The following is a 24,416-nucleotide window of genomic DNA, read 5'->3' as shown; positions in this document are numbered from 1 at the left end:
TGCCCAGTCTTTATTTCAGACTCTTCAGACGTTCTGTAGCTTTGTGCATCATGTTTATTCCTTCAGGAATCGTGGGTGCTGCTTTGAATATTTTGGCGTTACTGTTTGCTTTGGTCTGAATGCATGGCTTCAAGCGGGCCCGTGAGTTAGAGGCTCAGTGGACTGTTGGGAGGTGGTGGAACCTTTAGGAATGGAGCCTCCTCAGGTCACTGGGGGCGGGCTCTTAAAGGGGATCATGGGACCTGGTTCCTGCTCTTCCTGGACCTCTTGCTTTGCTTCCTGGCTCACGAGGTGAGTGGTTTGCTCTCTTCGTAGTGTGCTGCCTCCCCAGAGGCCCAGGACAATGGGGCCGCTTCATCTTGGACTAGATTCCCAAAATCTAGCCAAATAAATCTTTTCTCTTTAGAAGTTAATTGCCTCATTGTAGTTGGAAAGCTGGCTAATATACTATTGTTGGACAATTCAAACTTTAATTACGCCTCTCAGTTACCATAAGACTTTGGAAATGCCAAGCTCCATGACTTCAGTTCTACGTATTGTCCCACCACTGGGACAAAACCAGATGACCTTATTTATCAGGCTTTACCTTTTGGACGTTGGTCATCTTGATGTGATTTTTCTGTGTTTCCCTTGAGCTTGTGTGGACTTCTTACCTGCTCAGTATAGCTTTTAACTCCGGCACATAACAAGCAGTGCTCTTAGCAGCCTGAGGCCAGGCCTGATTCTGCTGTACGGAAACGTTACCTCTTATGTCATTTGTGTTCTACTCTGGCTTTCATGTGCTTCATGGAAAAAGTAGTTCCCATTTGGAGAAACACTAGAACTCTGGTCTCCCCAGAAGTCTCTGGCAGGGAGTTCCACGAAGCCGAAACGCTGCCTTCTGGTCAGCTCTGTTCACATTCCCACGTTTCCCTTCAGACCAGCCCAGTGCTGCTCATTCACGAGGCTCACGGCCCCTCAGAGGCCTTGTCTGCCCTCCCACTTCTCTCTTGCCTCCCAGAGAATGAGTTGCCACATTGCCTGGATTTACCTCTGAAGGTTTTCCTGTCCCTTCTTCTTTGAACCCCATCTCCGCTGCCTCACTCTCTCATATACTAGAAGCCCTTGGTCTGCTGCAGCAGTGTATAGCAACAGCATGCTCTCTTCAAAGACATTTTATGGCAACGACCTTGAAGAGCGCACTTGAAATGGATTGACTCTACTTAGCGGAGGTGTTCATGTTGGTCAACCCCAATATTAATGCTTTATGTGCAAACTAGATTGACTTCATTTAATATGGAAGTTATTGTTGACAAACACTTAACAGCAGTCTGGCTTGAATTGCAAGATTGGTTCTGCCTCTGTATACATTATCATAGAGTAGTCTACACACTGAAATAAAGGAACAGAACCAATTATCAAAATTAGGCCTCCACTCTGAGCATGGCCATTTCCTGCTGGAATACCTAGTAGAGTGCCTGGCGCATAGTAGGTGTTGAATGAACATACCAGGAAGAGCTCAAACAGACACACAAGCCAGCTGGAGGACCGGATGTTCGAGAAAGCTTAGAAAGCATCCTATATTGTTTGAAAAGTAACTTTTTCCTGCCTGGGGACATGTGCCTTATAAATATGCCTATAGGTACATTGGAAACTTTAAATCTCATTTTTAATTGAAAGTAGATAAGGTGATTCTTGTGAAAAAAATTAAGTCCTGCAAGGTTCTTTGCAGATAGTGTATTATTATTATGTCTTTCTTGAAATAGAAGAGCATGCAGGAAAACTGAGGGGGTGGATATTCTGCGTTCAGACATGGCTATGGGGAGAAAAGATACCATAGTTAACCTGAAAATTCAGCCACCCCTTTCTCCTTGTTTTTACAGGCATGTTTGCCACCGTCGCAGGGATATCCCAGCGTGCTCCTGTGCACTGGGCGGAGAATGTCATTGGGGCAGCTGTTTGCTTCCCATATGTCATAGCGCTCGATGACGAGTTCATCACAGTCCACAGCATGTTGGATCAACAGCAGAAACAGACCCTGCCCTTTAAGGAAGGCCACATCCTACAGGACTTTGAAGGTACCTGTTGAAGTCTTAAACAGAGTTATTTATCAAATCTTTTTTTTTTTTTTTTTGGTGGGAAGAGGTTGTCACTCTATGTAGAGTCTATATGACAGTCTATCTTCTTTATAAAACTGAATAACTATATGATATTAAAATATTATTTTAGTATACTTAAAAATTTCTGGTGATTTTTGCTTCGTTCCTGGTTATATAAATAAAAATGACTTTGCAAAAACAAACAAAAAACACCTTTTTGATGTTTTTTTTTTGGTAAATGTGTCAAGGGCCCTGGGGAAATGGGCCTCAATCTGAGCATAGAAGAAACACAAATGACTGTGATACAGTGTTCTCCCTTCAGGTAGTGCAAGGTTGAGATTTCAGTCAACAGCCAGAGTCGTTTAAGAGTTTGACAGACTTGGAATCAGGCTCATTGGGTGAGCAAAAGAGGAGGCCCTGCCTGGAGATCTCAGGGAGAGCTTCATGAAGGGAAGGGATGAGCCAGACCTTTAAGGATGGGAAGGAGCTGGCCAAGCAGATGTGGTGTGAAGACCCTTCCAGGAGACAAAAGACCTGTGCAAATCTGTGCAAGAGGGAATGGGGAGGGACCAGGGACCCAGGCCCGTCAAGCTCTGCACTGTAGCAGCACTGCATCGTGTAGGTGGAGGGGTGAGCGAGCTGAGGCCGCAGCAGACGGGGGCGATCAGGGAGCCACCTCATCTTGTGCACCAGTTAAGAGATTTGTTTCACCTCTTCTCAATTTTTATTTTAAACACTTCCAAACATACAGGAAAGTTGAAAGAGAAACAAGGTGAACTCCCATAAACCCTTCACCTAGATTCAGTACTTGTTAATGTTTGGTTAATTGTTTGAAAGAGGAGGACGTTATGACAGTTAACGCTGAAGTAGGTCAGCAGGCATCTCCTAAGAGCAAGGGCATCTTCCTCCAGTGCCACACTGCCATGTTCATAGCCAAGAACATGAGCATTGGCTGTGTGGTACCATCGAACATCCCCCCTATATTCAGATTTCCCTACTCGTCCTAAGAACTTTCTTTATTATATCTTCTTCAAACACAGGAACTATTCTAGATTTTGCATTGTGTTTGCCAGTTAAGAATCTTAGTTCACCAAACGATGCCCTCCCTGTATCTTAGCTGCAGGGGACATAAACAATATGAAAGAGTCCCCAGTGCAAAGCTGCTCACATTCTAGGTGGAGGACTGAAATGTGACCTGGAGTAGAATATAAGGCATCCCTTGGTATCCTTGGGGACTGGTTCCAGGACTCCTCTTGAATCCAGAATCCAGAAATGCTCAGGTCCCTTATATAAAATGGTCTAGTGTTTGCATAGAACCTATACTCATCCTCCGACATGATTTAAATAATCTCTAGATTACTTACAACTTCTGATACACTGTAAATGCCATGTAAATAGTTGTTCTTTTTATATTTGAGGGATGAAGACAAAAGAGTCTGTACATATTTAGTAAAGGTGCATCCGTCCCCCATTATTTCCCTCCCTGGCTGGTTTATCCATGGATGCGTGACCTGTGGATACAGGTACCATTTGTGTAGCAGTGTCGTGAGGCTGGGTACAGGGAACTATGGACATACAAGAGACTGCTGTAACCCACCTGGTGTGGGGTCAAAGGAAGGCTTCCTGGAAAAAAATGACACCAAGCAGGGAAGGGACAGAATCTGCTAAGAGCTTGAAAGAAACTACTTTAGTCAGAATACAGAAGGCAGTGAGACTGGGGTTGTAGCTCAGTGGTAGATCACTTGCCTTGCATGCTTGAGGTTTAGGGTTCGAATCTCAGCACCACATAAAAATAAAGAAAGAAAGAAAACAGAAGACAAAACACAGGTACACAGGTAATGCTTGGATGAGAGTTTCTTGGGCAGGGAATCAAATTTAATTTGGAAGCACAATAGTAGGAGCTGGTCTTGGTCTGCAGTCCTGACTCTTCTGTGGTCCACCTGTGAAGGGCCTCACAGTCCAGAAAGGACAACAGTGTTGGCCTTGGGTCAAGTGAACTGGCAGGAAGGTGGGGAAGTGATGATGTTAATGGCAAAAACTGGAGGTATTTGGATGGAAGGTGAGCATAAAATATGAGCTCATGGTTCACAATGTTGTATTAACATCTTAGTTCTATATTAACTGACTTGGAAGGAAATTTTTAATAAATCTTACATGAAATATATCATAATTATTATTGATAATGTTTCATGAAAGAGCTCTATAGCTTAATTTGACCCCATATGATGTTTTTCCTACACTGATTTTAAATTCACCAGCATTTTTTGATAGAAAAAGGCTAAACAGCAGATGTTATTCTTTGGAAATAGAGTATTAAGAGTTGACCCCTTTTGCACAATCGTTAATGTGGGCAGGAGAAAAGGGAATCATTATAATTTATAATTTCTGTAAGAATTCTATTGGAAAAACCGGTGAAATTGATTAACAAATCAGATAATGATCCATCTGAGGGAAAGCAATACATTTTCTTGCAGGTGGTGTTTTTTCCCTTCCCAACAATGTTCAATTTCTTCCCAGGAAGAGTGATTGTTGCCACAAGTAAAGGAGTTTACATCTTGGTTCCATTACCTCTGGAAAAACAAATACAGGATCTACTAGCGAACCGAAGAGTGGAGGAGGCTTTGGTTTTAGCAAAAGGAGCCCGGAGGAACATTCCGAAAGAAAAATTTCAGGTTTGTAATTAACTGGTCACAAGAAAGCATGCCTGTCAGCCACGAGTGAGGGAGCATTTGGATTCAACTCCTCGCCATCGGCCTTACTGTACACCAGACCGTACACTTTGCTTTCATATCTGCTATTTAATTTTCTCCACATTTTGCACCTGTTCAGCGTACAGATCAGTGGAACAGCTCCACTAGGGCTGTGCAGCACTCAGATAATCAGGTTTTGAACTTCTGACTTAATTCCTCCTTCTTGATGCACTACGTTGTATTCTTAACCAATCTAGTCTTCAGTGGAGCTTCTCAGAAGAATTAAGACCATAGTTCCTGTCAGCCAGAAGAGTGAGGTCAGTCTAACTGGGCTCTGATTTTAGACTTTGTGGAGCAGGTTGAATTAAAGTTGAGATTTCTGTCATCTATAGCAGTGCTTTGTTAGCCCTATTGTTAAAGTACTTATTTGAAGGAACCAACCTAGTTGATTTCCTTTGGAAATAACTTTTAATGCATTTAAGAAACATTAAATATAATGAGTTTGATAAATGTAATTGATAGATGTCAAGTTTCCTGGGAATTATTACTCGATCAGATGTAGGGTGTTCAGGCCTACGTATTTGAGAGTGATAAAATAATGGTGTGCATGCACTTCATACAGTTATCCAAGTTGATTATTAAAAGTCCACGAATTAGTCGTGTTGGTCAGATTTCCTACATGATCATGTTACGGCTGTGGAACAACGTGGTATGCTGGGGACGCAGCTGCTCCTTGCAGGCAGAGGAAGCTTTTCAAAGTGAACACAGAACAGATGTGTCCTTTCCAGCTATGGGATTTGAAAATGGGGATACCTTTTCTCTGTGTAAGCACCAATGAGTTTTTCCGTCTTTGTTCCCAACTTTTGTTTGAGACTCATCTGTTAGCATTCAGCAGGGGGCAGCAAAAGCAAGAAGAAGAAGCTGCTGTGTGTTCACGGGCTGTTACTGTGCTGGACACTTAGGTGATTTCTCCTCCACTTTGTACTGTGCCAGTACTGGTGCCAGGAGGGCAGGATGCAGGGAGGCAGAGGCAGATCCCCAGGCTGCTGCTGCCTGTTGGCTCCTTCTGTCATCCCATGGAGAGAGGCCATGCGTGCTGCTGTCTGGGCAGTGTTGGGGACCGGTGCACCAAGGTTTTCAGTGGCTTGGGGGGAGGTATCTACGGACGTACTTTTAAATGGGTAACGTTTTCTTACCGAACTTTTCAGTGTTCAGTGTTATATATCTGATTTTTGCTTTTTTGGTTTTCTCTACTCTTTTTACCATGAGTAGAGAGATACACAGACAATGCCTCGTAAAATAATCAGTGTCTTGCACTCGAGTCTGGTATCTCAGGGTGGCTTTTCCTTTCTCCCGTTCCCTGTCTTCTCCCTGGATGTCTCTGAAGTCGTACATGCAGCCCTAGAGATACATCTTCAGCATTCTAGTGAATACAGCCTTTATTCTCAGTTCCTGTTGTTACTGTGGGTGTCCAGAACTTTCTCATATTTCCCCTGAATCATGTCAACAGCCTCTTGCTTGTGTGTCTGTGGTCCACCCTGCCACCACCATAGGAGTGATCTTGCTCCATGTGACCGAATCCTTTGCTTAATGTAATCAATGGGCAAGTCATTGGTAAAGTCCAAACCCTTGAAGTGCTCTATGACTTCATCTTCTGTGGTTCCCCTCCTCCCTACGAAACACATGTCGAACCCCTATTTGGCCACCTCAAAAGGAGGAAGACAAAGAGAACAACTAGACAGCATTTTAAAATGTTGTTTATTTTATCCTCAGAAGTATTCAGCAATAACCAGTGTTTGTTTGATAGAGAAGCCCCACGTGCCCGGCAGCCAGATCAGCCTGGCCTGTGGACACTCGGCTGTGAAGTCTAGGCCAGCCTCTCTGCAGCCCTTTTGCCTGGCTGGCCTGTACCTCCCCAGTTCCAGAATGTGCCATGCACTTCTTCACTTCCCCGTCTCCTGCTTCTTATTTCTCAGTGTCTGTGCCGTTTTCCATGACCAGTGTGTATTTTTCTACTTGATAAAATCCTGTTTCAATACCTTGCACTAATCTGGCTTTGTCACTAAGCCTGCCCTTCCCTCCAGGCAGAGCTGAGAGCTCTTCCCTCCTCACTTCCACACGACAGATATGGTCTAAGCATCCCTAACTCCCAAATCCAAAATCCAAACTATTTTTAATGCCAGTGTAACACCACAAGTGGAAAATTCTGTACTCAACCTCATGTGTTGGCCCCATTTAAAATGTTGGTATACTAAAAATATTGTAGAAAATCGCCTTCAGGCTGTGTGTATAAGACATATGTGAAACATGAATGAATTTTATGTTTAGGCTTGGAATTGCCATCCCCAGAATAGCTCATTATGCATATGCAAATATTCTGAAATCTGGAACTGTTCAAAATCTGAAACACTTCTGGTCCTGGGCATTTTGGGTAAGGGACACTTACCTGCATTGGTGTGTATCACACTGCCTGTCATTATTTATCAGTGTGCTCCTCAGCCACGCACCTTTCCTTCCCCATGAACCTAGGTAGAGTCTTCCCTGGGAGGAGTCAGTGAGTTCACAACTCAGAGCTTTGAGCTGATCTCCCAACAGAGCTGTGATGTAATGGAGCAAGTTTTTGCATGAAATACAAACCAGAAAAGACAGTAAGACAATATTAACCCCAAAAAGATCTAGATAAAGTTTTTCTTGAATGTGTGCATTTTCATGATTAGGTGCAACTCATAGCTAGGTGCATTGTTTTTGTGATTTTGGAATGCTGGTGAGCTAGAGCTGGCTCCTAGGCTTGGAGAAGCCAGGGAAAGGCCTGGCAGAGAGGCGGAACTCTGACCTAGTGAGAGGGTCATCAGAAAGTTTAACTGTGGGACTCAGATTATAGGAATGTTTCTTCTCGAGAGTCAAAAGGGTCAGAGAGCTACTTAGAGCTGTAGGAAAGCAGGGCTTCGATTGTATTAAGCATGAGGATGCAATCTCCAAAGAGACGGTAAAGAGACATTGGTCTTTATGTAAGACACAAAATTTCCCGATTTGTGCCACTTGATAGGGATGGTGCTTACAGTCAAGCTTGAGCTCTGTAGAGTTTTCTTTTCATCTCCTCTAAAAGGATTTCATATGTGTCTCCAAAAGCCAGGGTGTCCTGTTTAACTGCCACCCCTGTACCATCCTCCAGGCTACCCCGGGTCAGCACTGTGCACTTCTAGTGGTGGGACCTGTTCAGAGCCACATCACCCTACCCTAGTTGTCCTGTGAATATTTTCAACTTGCATTTCTTTTTATCCTTAGGGAAAATCCACTAGACTGTATAGAACAAATACCCAATGGGAACTCTGTCAAAAAAGAGAAAATCAAAGGAGTTTGGTAAAATTGATACCATTAAGGTGACCATTAGAATAAAGAACACAGACACATCAAAAGAAGACAGAAAATGAAGGAAGAAGAAAGAGAAGGAAAGAGTAAGAGCTGGGGAGGGGAGAAGAAGTGCAAATAAAACAGAATCTGTAAAAAAGCAGGGCAGGTAGTGAATAGGGGAAAGTAGAAAAAGAGAGACTTCTTTGAATATGCTTTATTTTGTCGTTTTGATACTGAGCTACATTAATAGTTCATAGAATTACAAAACAAATTAAAATTTAAAAAGCAATTCCTACAAAAGAAAAGGTAGGTGAAGGAAATGAACCTAGCTGTGCACATCAAAGTTGATGGCAGAACTGCCCGGGGACTACCCCAAGTCACTGGAAAGCAGCCTGAGCTTGCCTGGCGAGACCTTGGGTTTCCCTTTCATAGTAGCTTTTAATGTGTGTGCTCCCTCCTTTCCTGTGCCCACCAGGTGCTCAACCTCCTCACCTTGGGAACCGGCCACTTGTCTTGCTTTTGGGTCTGTGAGTTCCTGGCTTCCTTCCAGGTCAGGACTTCTCAGATTGTGTTTCACCAGATACTTAAGCAGGGATGGTAGCAGGTGCAGACTGCGAAGAGGCTCTGTTTTGGCAGGCTAATTAGCTGGACTTGATAAGTCAAGGTTTGCTCAGAGCCTTTTAGTATACTCATCCTGTGACCCTATTTTATGACATTTTTATCTTTCTGAAAATCTTAAAATATATAGGGGTTTAGGTAGGTCTGTGTGTATGTGTGTGTGTGTATGTGTGTGTGCGTGCGCGTGCGCGTGCGCACATGTGTGTCTACCAGTTTTGATATGAATCTCAGTGGTCGGTTCCACCCCAGGTGTGGGCTGTCCTCTCGGAGCCGTTAGCCGGTTTGTAATGACTATGTTTGGTGGTTTGCCTTCTTGGGGCTACAGTCAGCGTTGGTGGGGAAGGCCATGTCCATCAGCCCTGCAGACTGAATAATAATTATCTCTTGATAATCCCTCAGTGTCCACCAGGGATTGGTGCCAGGGCCCCAGTTCAGATACCAAATCCACGAATATTCAAGTTTTTTGATAAAATGGCTGTTGTTTGCACAGAATCTATACACATCCTCCTGTATACTTCAAATCATTTGTAGGGTTCCTTGTAATACCTAATACAGTATAAAGGCAATGTAAATTATAATTAACAAGAAAAAACGTACATGTTCAGTACAGATGCATTTTTTTTTCTGAAACGTGTTTGATCCACAGTTGGTTAAATCCATAGATACAGAATCCTCAGATATGGAAGGCTGGCTGTGCTCCCTTGAGTGGGAGTGGGATCCAAATCTGATCCTATAAGTAGGCTTTTCTGCCCTCAAAAGAATCCATTTTTCAGTTGAAAACTCCTGGAATGGGTCTGGGGTTGTCTTTGTCGTGAAATCCCTCAGGTCCAGTTCAGGTGACTTACAACCTCCCATCCCCAACCCATCCCAGGGTTAAGGAACCAGCGGTAGCTGGAAGGAGACAGGGCTTGCTAGAGCCATCGTGGTCCCTGTGTGTCTGCTCGTCCCCCAGCTCCTGGGTTTTCAGGAGCTGCTGCCACGGTGCTCGCAGGGTCATTGGGTTGTGGTTGTCCTTCTCGGAAAGCCCCTGTTGTAGCTCGAGAAACAGTCCAGTCTGAGTCCTCCCTTGGTCTGCTGGCTTCCTGCCTGCAGTAAGTGACCCCTGTGGGCCCTGTCCTCGCCTCGCCACTCATTTCTGTTACATTTGGCCCCACGAGCAGGCGCAGCCGCCCGAGATGCCATGTCTTGGGAACTAGCACTTGTCACAGTGAAGAGGTCTGTGCTGCCAGGGTGGGATCATTTCTGCTGCTTGTAGAAAGATTCCTATTAAAACATTCTGATTTTCTTCACCTCTTTCTCTTTCATGGGAAAAGGGTTTGTGCACCCCACTTCCCTCCAATACTCATAGATACAGTAGAATCAAGCAAGTGGTCTTGAAAGGATGATGGGAAAATTTAGATCCTGGCATTAGTTAGGAAAGCAAACTGCAGGCCCAGTCTCAAGAGAGAGAGAACATTTATTGAGTGCTGACTGCATGCCAGGCCTTGTTGTGCACGCTGGACACAGTGGGAGTCTTCCTCACCACAATTGTGAGGTGGACCCTGGTAAGATGCAGGTGCGGTGTGAGGGATGGAGGGGCTTGCCCAGAGCACAGAGCCAACAGAGGGCAGAGCCAGGACTCACACAAGGACTCACACCCCAGGGGGCTCCAGTCTGACCAGCAGGTCACCACAGAAATCAGAAACCTTTGGCTGCTATCAAGTTCACTAAAGAAAAAAAAAAAAAAAAAAAAACCTCTGCTAGGAGAAGCTCTTTCTTTTTTTTCTGGGGATGGGTGGAGGTAAAATATACATAACATAAAATAGACCATGGCAACTGTTTTGAAGTGTGCATTTCAGTGGCATTAAGTGCATTCAGTGTTGTGCGGCCATCACCACTGTCCATCTGCAGGACATTTCATCTTCCCATGCTGCAACTCTATCCTCATTAGGCACCGACTCCCCACTTCATCCCAGCACACACATGCCCAGCCCCAGCAGCCACCCTCTCCCGTCTCTCTCTATGTGTTTGCCTACTCTACATGCCTCATACGAGAGGAATCATATGGTATCTGTCTCTTTGAGTAGCCTGCATCCGAATGCCCTTCCTTTTTAAGACTAAATAACATTCCATTAGTTCGAGAAGTTTCTTTTTTCTTTTTTTCTTTGTGGTGCTAGGGATTGATCCAGAGCCTCAGGCTTGCTAAGCATGTGCTCTACCACTAAGCTACACCCCAGGCAATGCATATTCATCAAGAGCCAAAGAACAAACTACACTTTGAATTTAGTGCTCCAAGAAGTGTTCGCTTCAGAAGCTTTTGTGTGATATCCACCTTAGCCAGTGCAGTCTTGAACAGGCTTACATTAGACTCTTCTGGCTTCACAAAATTTCCAATTCCCCGAATCACAAAAGTTAGAAATCTCCATTCATATGTGTGCACGTGCGTGCATGTGTGCACGCGTGCGTGCATGCATATATAGAGACAGACACAGAGTCATTGTATGTATGTATGTATGTGGGTGTATATATGTGTGTGTGTGTGTGTGTGTGTGTATACATACACACACATACACATATCACTCAGAACTAACATGGATTTTAACTTCAATTTATACTCCCAGAATACACATGACCACTTTATCCTGACTTGAGTGTTGGGCCCCAACCTTGGGGCAGAGTAGATACTAAGTGACTCCCCAGATGTCTGTTTGTCTGAATTATGCTCTACCTGGGGATTTTGGTAACTTCCTAACTAAAGGATGAACTAATAACAAAAGAAGAAGAAGAGAGTCTTTGAGTTAACTGTGGTGTTAGGAGATAAACAGATGTGCAAGGGATGCCTTCACCCTAGATATAAGCACCAGGGACACTGAAACAAAGGATGATACAAAGAGCAACATCCCATTCTACCTAGAATTCCCCGTCATTCCCAGGTACTCACCCTTCTTGTCCTTTCCCCATGGTCATATATTTCACAACAGGTTTTGTAGTTGGTATCACCCGAGCAGAAAGCAAGAAGAGGTGTCAGACACCTGGAAATGACGCACTTTCAGAGAACCAAGAATTGGTTGTACTTGGTAGAGTTTCTAATCAGGCATTTGTAGGTAAAATTTGATATTGTTCTTTATATTGTCCTTCATTTCAGTGTCCATGGGACCTAAATCCAAGGTGAAAGAATATTTTTGCATGCTCCTTCCAAGTCTACATGTATCATTCTCAGACTAGGATATAGAAAATAGCACTCTGGCTTAGTTGGTTTTCTTGCTCTAACAAAATACCTGAGACATGGTAATTTATAAGACTAGAATTTTATTTGTCTTATGGTTCTAGAGGCTTGGAAGAGCATGGCACTGGCATTTGCTTGGCATGTGGTAGGCCTTCCTTGCTACATCATAACATGGCAGAGGGCATCACATGGTGGGCAGAGCAAGTGCTACCTCAGGTCTCTTCCTCTTCTAATGCCAAATGAGGGCCTCACCCTCATGACCTCGCCTAATTCTAATTAATATCGAAAGACCTCAACTCCAAGTGCCATCCACATGTGTACTTGGAAGTTAAGTTTTTCAATACAGGACCTTTCAGGGCACATTTAAATCGTAGCACTCCTTATTTGTGGAGATTAGGAGTATTAGTAAAAGTAATCTCTATTTCCCTTCAGGGAGTGGGAGAGTCGAGGACATCGGAGTCCTACAGCCATAGGGAATGGATTGCCACTCAGCCGATGTCTCATTGACAAGCTCAGGTGTGACTGAGAATCCTTCCTCCCTCATTTCTACTTTCAGAAATGGACCTGGCGTTCCCAGGCAACAGAACCTTGGCCTGCTATCTTGGCTGAGTGTTGGGTGGTATAATTAGGTCTGTCTTTAGGTCAGAAATAGCTGGTTAGGGGAAGGAAAATAAAAGCTGATGGAGAGAAGAGAATGTCTACTGAGGGCCCCGGAGGAACTGTCGTAATACTTTTGAGAGCTCTGTGATACTAGTGAGCTGGGATGTAGCTCAGTGTGAGGCTCTGGGTTCCATCCCCAGCACTAAAGGAAAATAAAATAAAATAAAACTATAGTGAAAGTCCTTTTAAAGCTAATTTGAGAGAACAGCATTGTTCTAAAAAAGCAATAACAGAAAGCATTGGCCTATAGAACCTGAAAGATCTGGCCTTGAATCATAGCTCAACCATTTATTACTTGAGTTACTTTGGCCTAAAATCTTAACATCTCTGAGCAGAATTTTCTTGTCTTCAAATTGGGGATGGTGAATGACAGGGAGTAGAGTTTTGTGGAAATGGACCACATAGTCCTTCAGGTCCACAAGCTCTAAATGGCAGATTCAGCCAGTAGTATGGGGATGCTGAAGTGTGTGCCTTGGGTTGGGGAATTGATGGCTTGTGGAAGAGAGAGGTGGATTAGAAGGAGGAAGGATTAAGGTCAGAGAGAACAGTTAAGACACAGCCAGGTCTTTAGCTGGGAGGACAAGGGCTGGACTATGGATGACTGATGGGAGAAGAGAGTGTCCAGAAGTCATTTCAAACTGCGAGCACACAAAAATGAGAAGTTGGGCAGTGACAGAGAGTGGGTGGGATTGATGCCCCAGGAAGGTTCTAGAAGCGTGTATTGCTGTTGCTGCATGTTACAGGAGCAAAGGATCCTGTGGTAAAGGAAAGCAGTGTCACAGTGAATCGAATGGGTAACTGCACCTTGGCTGCAGGAACTCAGACTGCCGTGTGCTGTGGGCCGGGTGTCCCCAGGAGAGAATGCCCAGCATGTCCCTAGCTCTGGCTGAGAGGGCCCAGGCATCTGTGTGGTCATTAAACCTTGTGAGTATCCCAGGGATACTCTGGAAAGTGTGGATTTTGGAAGAGCGGGAGGGTGGGCAGCTAGCTCCTAGAGTGCCAGAAACCCAGAGTTGTCCTGTCCACCTGAGCAGCCAGAGGCAGAAGCAGTTACTGAGGTCCTGCTGGTTAATAACAAGGAGAAGATAAAGGCGTACAGTGAGGAAGGATTGGGGATTGACACAGATCCATGAAAACACCTGTTAATCAAAACTATTCAGAGAAATAAATCAGGGGGCTGAGGGTGCAGCCTGGTGGTAGAATGCTTGCTAGCATGCATGAGGCCCTGGGTACTAAAAAAGAAAAAAAAGTTGCATGTGCACTGACCAAATGCAGACCTTTTTTTTGTACATTATTTCATAAGCAGTATGGCATAATAGCTATTTACATAGCATTTGCATTACATTGGGTATTATAAGTAATTTAGAGATAATTTAGTATACAGGAGGGTGTATAGGTTCTGTGGAAATACTGTGCCATTTTATATAAGGCATCCTTGGATGTTGGTGTATGTAGGGGTCCCTCTGACTAATCCCTCTTGGGTACTGAAGGGTGACCGTGTATAAGATTTCATATATACCTTTTTCCTCTAACTTATAACTTCCTATTTCTCTATAATGATAATCATTTAACTTGAGTTGTGGATTTGAAATTTAGGTTCCCCTTTCTTTCTTTCTTTCTTTTTTTTCTTTGTACAGTGCAGGGCTAGGCAAGTGCTCTACCGTGAAGTGATACCTCCCGCTCCCTGGGACGGCCATCAGGTGTCTCTAAGAAATGAAATCTGTGTTTCCTTCCAGGTCATGTACCGAAGGATTCTGCAGCAGGCGGGCTTCATCCAGTTTGCACAACTTCAGTTCCTGGAAGCTAAAGAGCTGTTCAGGTAATCTGAGGTGTCAGTAGCTGCCTTGACAGTGCCCCCTGTGCTCAGACCTCGAGCTCCTGTGACATCCTGGTGGGAAATGCTACAGTGCTTAGCTGGAGCTGCAGATGGGCTGGGCTGGGTCCCAGCCTTAGGCGGAAGGGCCTAGTTCTAGGGAGGGTGGGGCTGAGGAGCAGCCTCAGGCAGTCTGTGAGGAGAGTTCTGTGGAGGAGGCCTGGGGGCTGGGGGCTGCCCGAGGAGGGGTCTGAGGGTTCTGAGGAACCAGCTGTTTGTGCTTCCTTCTCTCCGTAGATTTTATTAGATTCTGAATTTAGAAAAAGCAAGGGCTTTCTGGAAAAATCTATGAGAACTTTTCATCGTCTTCTGAAAGCTTTTGAAGTGTGGTATTCCTGGTCAGTTCTGTTAGGAAGTTGGAAGCCGAGTTTTGTCGTCAGGAGTCCCTGGGCATTGTGATTAATGCATATCTGCAGGGCGCTCCCCTGAGCCACTTTTGCCCTTCGTCACTTGTGCCCATCTACAGGCACACCCCTTGCCCTGGCACCTGCTCTTCCAGCTGCCCTTGCTCTGGCGGGGCGGGGTGCTTGGAGAGGCAGCCTCTCAGGAAGGTTGTTCAGCACCGCCCGAGAGGTGAAGTTACACACCCTAGAACACCCGAAGCCCCGCCCCCTGAGGCCCCGCCCCCTGAGGCCCCGCCTTCCCAGTGACTTTTCCCAGCACCTCACTCAAGCAGAGCCTGCAGTTTATAGCCACCTAGCAAACAAGATGTGGGTCATTTGCAGCTCGGTGACGACTTGAGGGGAACCCTGTCTGTGTCATACCATCTGTTGCCCATTCTTGGAGATGATCGCGTATAACCCGCACATGTACTGACATCTTGCTGTCACAGAATTGGGTGTAGAGAATGGATTTCTGTGTCAGGACTCATTCTGTGAGTAATGATGACTGATACCACTTTCACTCCTACAAATCCTATGTGCTGCTGCCATCTGTTCCTAGAGAGATCAGTGGCTTTGGGATTTAAATAGATTCTTTGTGACTCTGGACCTCAACTCTTCTGCCATTCCTTGTTCTTTCCTGCAGTGTCAAATACCTCCTCATTGGTAAAATGGTGTGTTTATCTCCAAACATCTTCTTTTCCTTGTGGGTCAATCTGAGACAGTGGGCGAATGGCCATGGATGCATGGTCTCCTGTTTTGATAAGAGTGTTAGGTCGATGAAGTGACTTAGGAACAAACCCCCACGCATGAAAGAAACACCGATCGGGCACTGATGGAACTGCCTGTCAATCAGTGGGGTCTCCTGGCCAATCCTGGATCTTAGCCAGCTCCCCGTCCAAATCCAGTGGGACAAGAGACTCTGAAAACCCCTTTACCTGTCCCACGCCCTCCCTTCCTGCCCTAAGCCCCATAAGATTCTAGTCTGGTCGAGCCCTCATGCAGTTTCTCCTCAGACCCTGCTCTTGCTCTGTTGGTCCGAGGGTTCTCCCCAGGAGTGGGATCTCAATAAAGCCTCGTTCAGCAGCCTTTTAAAATCTGCCTGCTTTTGGTTGCCCCCGCTGCCTGACCTTACAAAGAGAATAGAAGTTGGGCCTGTCTGTCATTAGGACAAGGTTCTTCCATACATTAGCCTCTCAGTAGCTCCACTTCAGGTTGACTGCTGCTCAGTTTTTGTCAAAAGTGTGACTGAGAGCCAGGCACAGTGGTGCAAGTCTATAATCCCAGCGACCTGGGAGGCTGAGGCCGGAGAATCACCAGTTCAAGCCGAGCCTCAGCAAATTAACGATAAGCAACTCAGCGAAACCCTGTCTCTAATAAAATGTAAAAAAGGGTTGAGAGTGTGGCGTAGTAGTTAAGCATTCCTGGTACTAAAAAAAGAAAAAAAAAGTCTGAGAGAACTGATAGGTGTTTAAGGTGCTCCTATAACAAGGGTGATTCCGCTGTCCCTTCCTGTGCCATGACTGTCAGCTAATCATGGTCTGTTCCTGTAAGAGAACCCACACCTCATTCCTGCCGTGGGGACAGGTACTGTGCATTTGTTCTCCATGTATTCTGCAGCCTGTCTCTGTGTATCCAGTGGCTCTTTTTTCACTTAGCAAACTCGACCTAAGCAGAGAGAGAGTTGTAGAGACACGACAGTGCCTCTGCTTCTCGGGGTGCCCATGCTAGTTTGGAGAAGGGACTTTGCACCCATTGCCTGTTGGGTGCTGTTCTGTCTTGAGAGCAGGGCATGGGCTGAGGTTGGACAGTAGAAGAATCTTCCTTCACTGGATTCGTCCTGGATCTCAAACAGTGAGCAGAAGTTTCCCAAATCAAGAATCATACTTTAGGCCAGGGTCTCTCAACTGTGGCACTGTTGACATTGTGGGACAGATAGTTCTTGGGCGGGGGGTGCTGTCTGGTGCATCACAGGATGTTCAGCAGCAGCTGGCTCCTACCTACTAGGTGTTAGTAGCACACTCCAAGTCATGACAAAACTGTCTCCAGACATGCCTCGAGTCCCCCAGGGAGCAACATGGCTTCCTATTGAGAACCGAGGCTTCAGGCAAAGGGTACAGCAAGGGCCAAGGCTGAGAGGCCTGTGTTGCCCTGGGCCAGGTGTTGCCACTGGGCGTTAGGGCCGAAGTGATAAGGCGGTTTGGGATCTGGTGGGAAGGGCCGTGCCTAACCAAGGCTGTAGGCTGTACAGGCCATTACAGGTTGAGGGGGGTGAGGGTTCGGGGAGGGGGCGTGGAAGGAAGGGAGACGGAGGCAGAAGCCAGTGGAGTGGGGGATGGGAGCTCAGAGAGTGCTGAGGGGATGTAGTGAACATTGCAGGCAGGGACAGTCCCAGGGTTGGGACAGTCCCCACTTCTTTTTCCTCCAGAACTATCCCACAGGTGGCTCTGACATGGGGCCCAGGTGGAGACCTATAGCTCTGTGATGCCTCCATTGATGTTGTTATTGCCAAGGGGACCAGCAGGCTGGAGGGAAAAGGGCCCAGCAATGAGTTAGACAGGGACATCAACAAATGTGGTCTCAGGATATTCTGCTGGCCATTTGAAAGCTGCCTCCTAATGTTCTGCTCTGAAATCTATCAAGAGTCACAGCAGAAATGGCCGCATGAATAATTCTGTCTCTTACATAGTCAGACCTTTGCCAGTGTTAGGGTCTTTTATTTGGTTCTGGGAATTGAACCCAGGGCACTTAACCACATCCCCAGTCCTTTTTGTTTTTTATTATGAGACGGGGTCTTGCTAAGTTGCTGGATCTGGCCTCAAACTTGTCTCCTCCTGCCTTACCCTCCCGAGCCACTGGGATTACAGGTGTGCACCAACATGCCTGGCTTGTGTCAAGTTCTTATAAATTCTCCTTCAAGAACTGTCCCCAATCTATTTATAGTTGAATGTCAGGAAAACAGTGGTTTTCGGAAGAACTGTGACGTTGTCTGCCTGGATGCTGATGTGTGACATCCTTGGTTGGGCTTGGTCTGCCGTGGTTCTGAGGTGCCAGGGCTACCCTGGGTTTTCCTGGCAGCGTAAGCATCTCGATGTTCCACTTGCACACTGTGGGCCTACGCGTCTGTGACTGTCATTCCCGGTTCTCTTGTGGAACCAGGTGGTGTCACAGGATAGGTAGTGCTGCCTTGTACTTGCAGATTCGGAGGATCGCTCCGATGTGCCACCCCGTGTCCACCCCTGTTCACGTGTGCCCACAGGCACTGCCCTCCAGTGTCGTTTGTGTGCCTATGTGTACTCTCTCTCTCTTTTTGCTTCATTTAGTTTGACACTGTAATTGCAGAAGCGGCCAGCTTGACGTCCGGGAGCTGATCTCTCTCTACCCCTTCCTGTTGCCCACCTCCTCTTCATTCACTCGGTCCCACCCTCCTCTTCACGAGTACGCAGACCTGAACCAGCTGACCCAGGGGGACCAGGAGAAGATGGCCAAGTGCAAACGCTTCCTCATGAGCTACCTGAACGAAGTCCGCAGCACAGAGGTCGCTAATGGCTACAAAGAGGACATTGACACAGCTTTGCTCAAGCTGTATGCAGAGGCTGACCACGACAGCCTGCTGGACCTCCTGGTCACTGAGAACTTCTGTCTTCTGACGGACAGTGCTGCCTGGCTAGAGAAGCACAAAAAGTGAGTGTTCTCCTCCAGCGGGACGGGCTTCCTGCTCGGGCTCTGCCACGAAGCTGGTGTAGCCAGGGTGACATTTGGTTCCTGGCAGGTCCACTCAGTGGCTACCTTGAAATTGTAGTGACCTCAGGAGCTGAGTGCTCTCCAGATGCTGTTGCTCTTATCACTATCCAAGGGGCGTTGGGGGCCATTCACTCTCTCCTCATTCTTTAATAGTAAGACTACAATTTAGAACTAGTCATGGGCTTTGTTAATAAATGGAGCCATTTTTAAGTTTCTTCTGTTGTCAACCGAGGATTCACTTGTGCAAATGCCATGTGATTTTAAATTAAAGACTGCATTGGCCAGGTGTGGTGGTATGCACCTGTAATCCCAGCAGCTCAAGGCTGAGGCAGGAGGATCACAAGTTCAAAGCCATCTTGAGCAACTTATCGAGGCGCTGAGCAGCTCAGTGAGACCCTGTCTCTGAATAAAATACAAAAAAGGGCTGGGGATGTGGCTCAGTGGTTAAATGCCCCTGAGTTCAATCCCTAGTACAAAAAAAAATAAAAATAAAAATAAAAAGGTGCATTGAGTCTTTGATAACTAAACTGCTTCAATAGACACCTGGATAAATGATGGAGTGGTATGGTTTTTGACCTTGGTCCCACAAAGTCATGGTTGAAAACTGCCTTCATTACGTCCATGAGTTAGTAGCAGCCTCCTGTCCAGGGCCACTTGGTGCCTAGTGACTGGCTTGATTAGGGCTGGCAGCTTCTTCATCCAGGGTAGGAAGTCACAGAACTGACCATTCTAGGCCCCGGTTTTCTTATCTTTACAAATGAAGGGCATTGGGTGATCTCTCAGTTTCGTATAAGCAGTAAGTTTTTTAAAAATATTTTTTTTGCCTCTGATTTTTGTTAAGAATTTGAAGGGGCAGAAGGACTGATGAAATCCCACAGAGATCCTGGGGGTCACCATGCTGGACCCTGTTCAGTGCCTGAGATGACCTGGGCTTCCACGAGGGTTTTGGCTCTGTCCTCAGTTTCCCAGGTTACCAGAACATGCTGTGGAGTGGTGTTATAGGCTGAGTATTCCTGAACTAAGGTGCTTGCAACAGAAGCATTGCAGGTTTCAGAGTTTCAGAGTTTGGGATGTTTGCATAGATTTCTGCAGTGAAACATCCCTAATTGAAAAATCCAAAATCTGAAGTGCTCCAAATTCTGAAACAGTTTGTGAGCCTCGTGCCAGTCCTTCCCATTTGTAAATGAGGACGTCGGAGACTGGGTCAGTTAGTCTTCTTGCTCAGTGCAATTCAGTTCATCAGTCACGAAGCCTTAGTAGAAACTGAGGTCTCTGACCTCTGGGACCCTCTTCCTGAATGCCCTTGACTTTCTGTTGTCTGTGGTTCCCGGACACCATCAGTGTTCTCTGCTGTTGTTCAGGTTGAGCTTCTTGCCCCTTTTCTCAAGAAATGCTCAGACAGTGGACCTTCACATGCTCTTACCACTGCGTCAGGGGCTACTGTGGTAACTGAAGATATATGAAATTGTATTAGTATTTGAAGCAAAATAGAAAGCAATTCCAAATGCTATTTTCACATAGTATCATGGTATTTTCTTTTCTCTGCTCTCCCGAGATCATCCTTTTTTGGAGATTGATAGAGCACCTGTTGCCATAAGCAAAATAGATAGAAGTGAGGATCCTTTTGTTTGAAGTTAGCTGTCTTCTGAGTTGAATAGGATCCAGGGGAGCAAGCCAGAGGAGGTAACTGTGTTGGTTTTGCCTGCAGCGAGTCATGGGGACCCATTGTCCTGACTGTTTTGTTCTCTTCCAGGTATTTTGCACTTGGACTGCTCTATCATTACAATAACCAAGATGCCGCTGCACTGCAGGTAGGTCCAAAGGCATTTTAGCATTATGGTGTCCTTTAACTCAGTGTTACTTAGCAAAAAAAGCTAAATCCACAAATTGATAGAAACCACTTTTGCCTGATCTATAACTCCTTTTATCCAGAACAAAAATAATATTGTTTTAGAAAGTGAATTCCTTGAGAAATGATGGCCAAGACTTTTCATTTCTTTGTCTTTGTATTTCTTCGAAGAGCACTATCCAGATTGAGATTTTGAAACTTGAAAAATTTTCAAATGAAAAAGTACTGATGATTTATTTTTAATTTTTTAAGTAGACGTGAAATAATTGTACACACTTATAGGGTACAGTGTGATAACTCGATGATACATGTACAGGACACAAATGGTCAAATCAGGGTAATTAGCATTGCCGACTCCTTAAACATATTTATCACTTCTTTATGTTGGGAATCTTTGAACTCCTCTGTTTTAAAATCTGTAATAAATTGTTGTAAACTGCAGTTCTGAGCTGTAGAACAGTAGGACTTACTTCTTCTAACTGTATTTTGTTTCCTATTATCCAACCTCCATCTATCCTTCTTCTCCCTACTTCCTAACCTTTAGTCCACTATTTTTTCTACTTATTTGAATAAGACTTCTTATTGAACCACAGGGTATGTGACATCACTGTCTTATAAGAAAATTAGGGTAGAAAATAGCTATTGAATTTATCATTTCCACTGTTCCTGACAATAGCCATTACCAATGAGCTGGGTAAATTACTATCCCTATGTCACTGTGACAAAACTGAAGCTCATCAAGGCCATGCCTGGGATCCAGGTGGAGCTGGGATTTGAACCAGCGCTCCAGGTGGCCGGGCAGGGTACTGCACCTGGAGAGAAGTAGCATGGATTTGTCAGCCTGTCTCTCACCTTGCATTGTTGCATCTTCCAGCTTGCTTTTGAGCCTGACAGCTTCATCTCACACTCTCAGAGCACTTTCTCCCCTCTGTTCTTTGTTATCCACTCTTTTGCATGTTGGACTGGTTTTCTGATATGTATATATACATATGTAAATATATATGTAAATATATGTATATTTACATATGACAGCAGAATGCATTACAATTCTTATTACACATATAGAGCACAATTTTTCATATCTCTGGTGTATACACAGTACATTCACACCAATTCATGTCTTCATATCTATACTTTGGATAATAATGATCATCACATTCCACCATCATTAATTACCCCATGCCCCCTCCCTCCCCCAGAGTTTGTCTATTTCTCCCATGCTCCCCCTCCCTATCCCACTATGAATCAGCCTCCTTATATCAAAGAAAACATTTGGCATTTGGTTTTTTGGGATTGGCTAACTTCACTTAAGCATTATCTTCTCTAACTCCATCCATTTACCTCCAAATGCCATGATTTTATTCTCTTTTATTGCTTAGTAATACTCCATTGTGTATATATGCCACATTTCTTTTTTGTTTCATTGTGTGAAGCAAAGAACATCAACCATATTCACCAAACTAACATCAACTCCATGACTTTGGCAAAGCCAAGTGTCTATTTAGTCTTTAGTGTTGCTTTGGGAAACTATCACAAGGTTGTGGGGAGAAAGGAACACTGGTACATTATTGGTGGGACTGCAGACTAAATCTCTGGAAAGCAGTTTGGAGATTCCTCAGAAAACTAGGGGTGACCCAGCTATCGCATTTCTGAGTATTTTCCCCAAAGATTTGAAATCAGCCTACTATAGCAACACAGCCACAGCAATGTTTAGAGCAGCACAATTCACAATAGTTAAGTTCTGAAATCAACCCAGATGCCCATCAAAAGATGAGTGCATTAAGAAATTGTGGTATATATACACAACAGAGTTCTCCTCGGCCATTAAAAAGAATGGGATGATGGCATTTGCCAGTAAATGGATAGAAATGCAGAACATCATGCTAAGTGAAATCAGCCAAACCCAGAAACTCAAAGGTTGAATGTATTCTCCCATCTTCAGAAGCTAGAATAAAACAGAGGAAAGCAAGGAGGATAAGCTTGCATAGAGAACCAACCAAATACAAATTAATAGACGAGTGAAAGGAAGTCCAGTAGAGTAGAGGAAGGAGAGGGGAGAGGAAAGAAGGAAGGTTTTTTTAAAATTTTTTTTTAAAGGAGGCCAGATGCATGCCTGTAATCCCAGTGGCTCAGGAGGCTGAGGCAGGAGGGTCACAAATTCAAAGCCAAACTCAGCAGCTTAGTGAGGCCATAGCAACGCGGCAAGACCCTGACCCTAAATAAAATATAAAATGGGGCTCAGATGTGACTTAGTGATTAAGTGCTTCTTTCCCAAAGCCAAAACATATTTGGGTATCACAGATAAAATTTCAATATATATGTGATTATGTTATTTGGTTTGGGGAAGTCAGTGTTGAAGAAATGATTATAGGTTAAGCATTCCTAATCAGAAAAATCTGGCTTCAAAGCCCAAAACTATTTGAGTGCTGATGTGAGGTCAAAAGTGGAAAATTCAGCAACATAAAACCTTGTTTCAACCAGGTGTGGTGGCACATGCCTGTAATTCAAGAGGCTCAGAAGGCTGAGGCAGGAGGATCAAAGCCAGCCTCAGCAAAAGTAAGGCCCTAAGCAACTCAGTGAGACCCTGTCTCTAAATAAAATACAAAATAGGGCTGGGGATGTGGCTCAGTGGTTGAGTGCCCCTAAGTTCAATCCCTGGTACGCCCTCCCAAAACAAAACCTTGTTTCATGCACAAAATTATTAAAAATATTGCATAAATTTACCTCTGGGCAAAGTGTATAAAGTGTACTTGATACAAATAAATTTCTTGTTTAGACTTGAGTCCCACCTCCAAGATACATCACTATCTATATGCAAAAATCCCAAAATCTGAAACAATCTAAAATCCAAAATACCTATAGCCCCTGCATTTGGGATAAGATATACTCAACCTATAACATAAAAGATGTTGGGATTCTGATGTCAGAATCACAGATTGGCATCACCAGCCCTGTTTCCTAGATGTACTGCTTTTGCCGGGGCTCAGAAGCCCAGCCAGGTGGACAGCTGGATGAGGCCCATGGTGGGGGAGGTGCGGCCTCTATCCCTTCCTGCTCCACATCATGCTCCCTCTTTCTGGGGTCCAGACAGTAAGCTTCAGTTAGTAGGGTAGGGAAGTTTCTGATGGAAATAGCGAGAGATTTTTATCAATGGGGTTTGTCTTGAGCTGCTGGGCAAAAGGCAACAGGAGCATTTGGGATCAGAATCACCAAGACACTTTGAAAAAATACATCTTCCCATCACTGTCCAAGGAGAGTCTGAGAATCAAGAGCTCAGGTGATGGAGAAGATAGAAATAGGCGCTCTCTGATGCTTGTAGGTGAATTCTTTTGTGTCTATAGATGTCACCATTTTATTTATTTTATGAAGAAAGATTTGAAAAGCACTCATCTATCCCCATAAACTTTGTTGGCTGTTTACATTGGGAAGGAAGGAAGGAAATTAAAAATTGATTTAGACATTTATGACTTGTCCTACTATAGGTTGAATACTCCTTATTCAAATTGCTTGGGATCAGAAGTATTTCAAATTTTGGAGTTTTTCAGATTTTGGAAGATTTGCATAGATTTTAGGGGTGAACCAACCCCAGTTTGAAATTTGAAATCTAAAACACATTATCAAGCCAGGCTTGGTGGCACATGCTAGTAATCCCAGTGGCTCAGGAGGCTGAGGGAGGAGGATTGTGAGTTCAAAGCCAGTTTCAGCAAAAGCCAGGCACTAAGCAACTCAGTGTGACCCTGTCTCTAAATAAAAAAATGCAAAATAGAGCTGGGGATGTGGCTCAATGGTTGAATGCCCCTGAGTTCAATCCCCAGTACCAAAACTAAAAATTAAATTAAATGCATTATCAACATGCTTAAAAAATTTTGGCCCAGCAACATGGGAATCTGAGGCAGGTGGATTACAAGTTTGAGGTCAGCCTCAACAACTTAGCGAGGCACTCAGCAACTTTGTGTGACCCTGTCTCG

The 24,416-nt window shown here is 44.8% G+C and overlaps 1 protein-coding gene across 1 annotated transcript in view; it reads left to right on the top strand.

The window, feature by feature from the left end:
- Tgfbrap1 (transforming growth factor beta receptor associated protein 1) overlaps positions 1–24,416 on the top strand; it is a 62,391-nt gene that overhangs the window by 25,119 nt on the left and 12,856 nt on the right. Inside the window, exons 3-7 of the mRNA XM_026411340.2 lie at positions 1,863–2,057; positions 4,596–4,750; positions 14,339–14,421; positions 18,198–18,539; positions 20,353–20,410. Coding sequence (XP_026267125.2) covers positions 1,863–2,057; positions 4,596–4,750; positions 14,339–14,421; positions 18,198–18,539; positions 20,353–20,410 — 833 coding nt within the window. The remainder of the gene's footprint in view (positions 1–1,862; positions 2,058–4,595; positions 4,751–14,338; positions 14,422–18,197; positions 18,540–20,352; positions 20,411–24,416) is intronic.

The sequence above is a fragment of the Urocitellus parryii genome, chromosome 12 (genome assembly GCF_045843805.1).
Source record: "Urocitellus parryii isolate mUroPar1 chromosome 12, mUroPar1.hap1, whole genome shotgun sequence".
In the NCBI taxonomy this organism is placed as follows: Eukaryota; Metazoa; Chordata; class Mammalia; order Rodentia; family Sciuridae; genus Urocitellus; species Urocitellus parryii.
The sequence above is the reverse complement of the archived record's forward strand: the minus strand, read 5'-3'. Positions and strand labels throughout refer to the sequence as shown.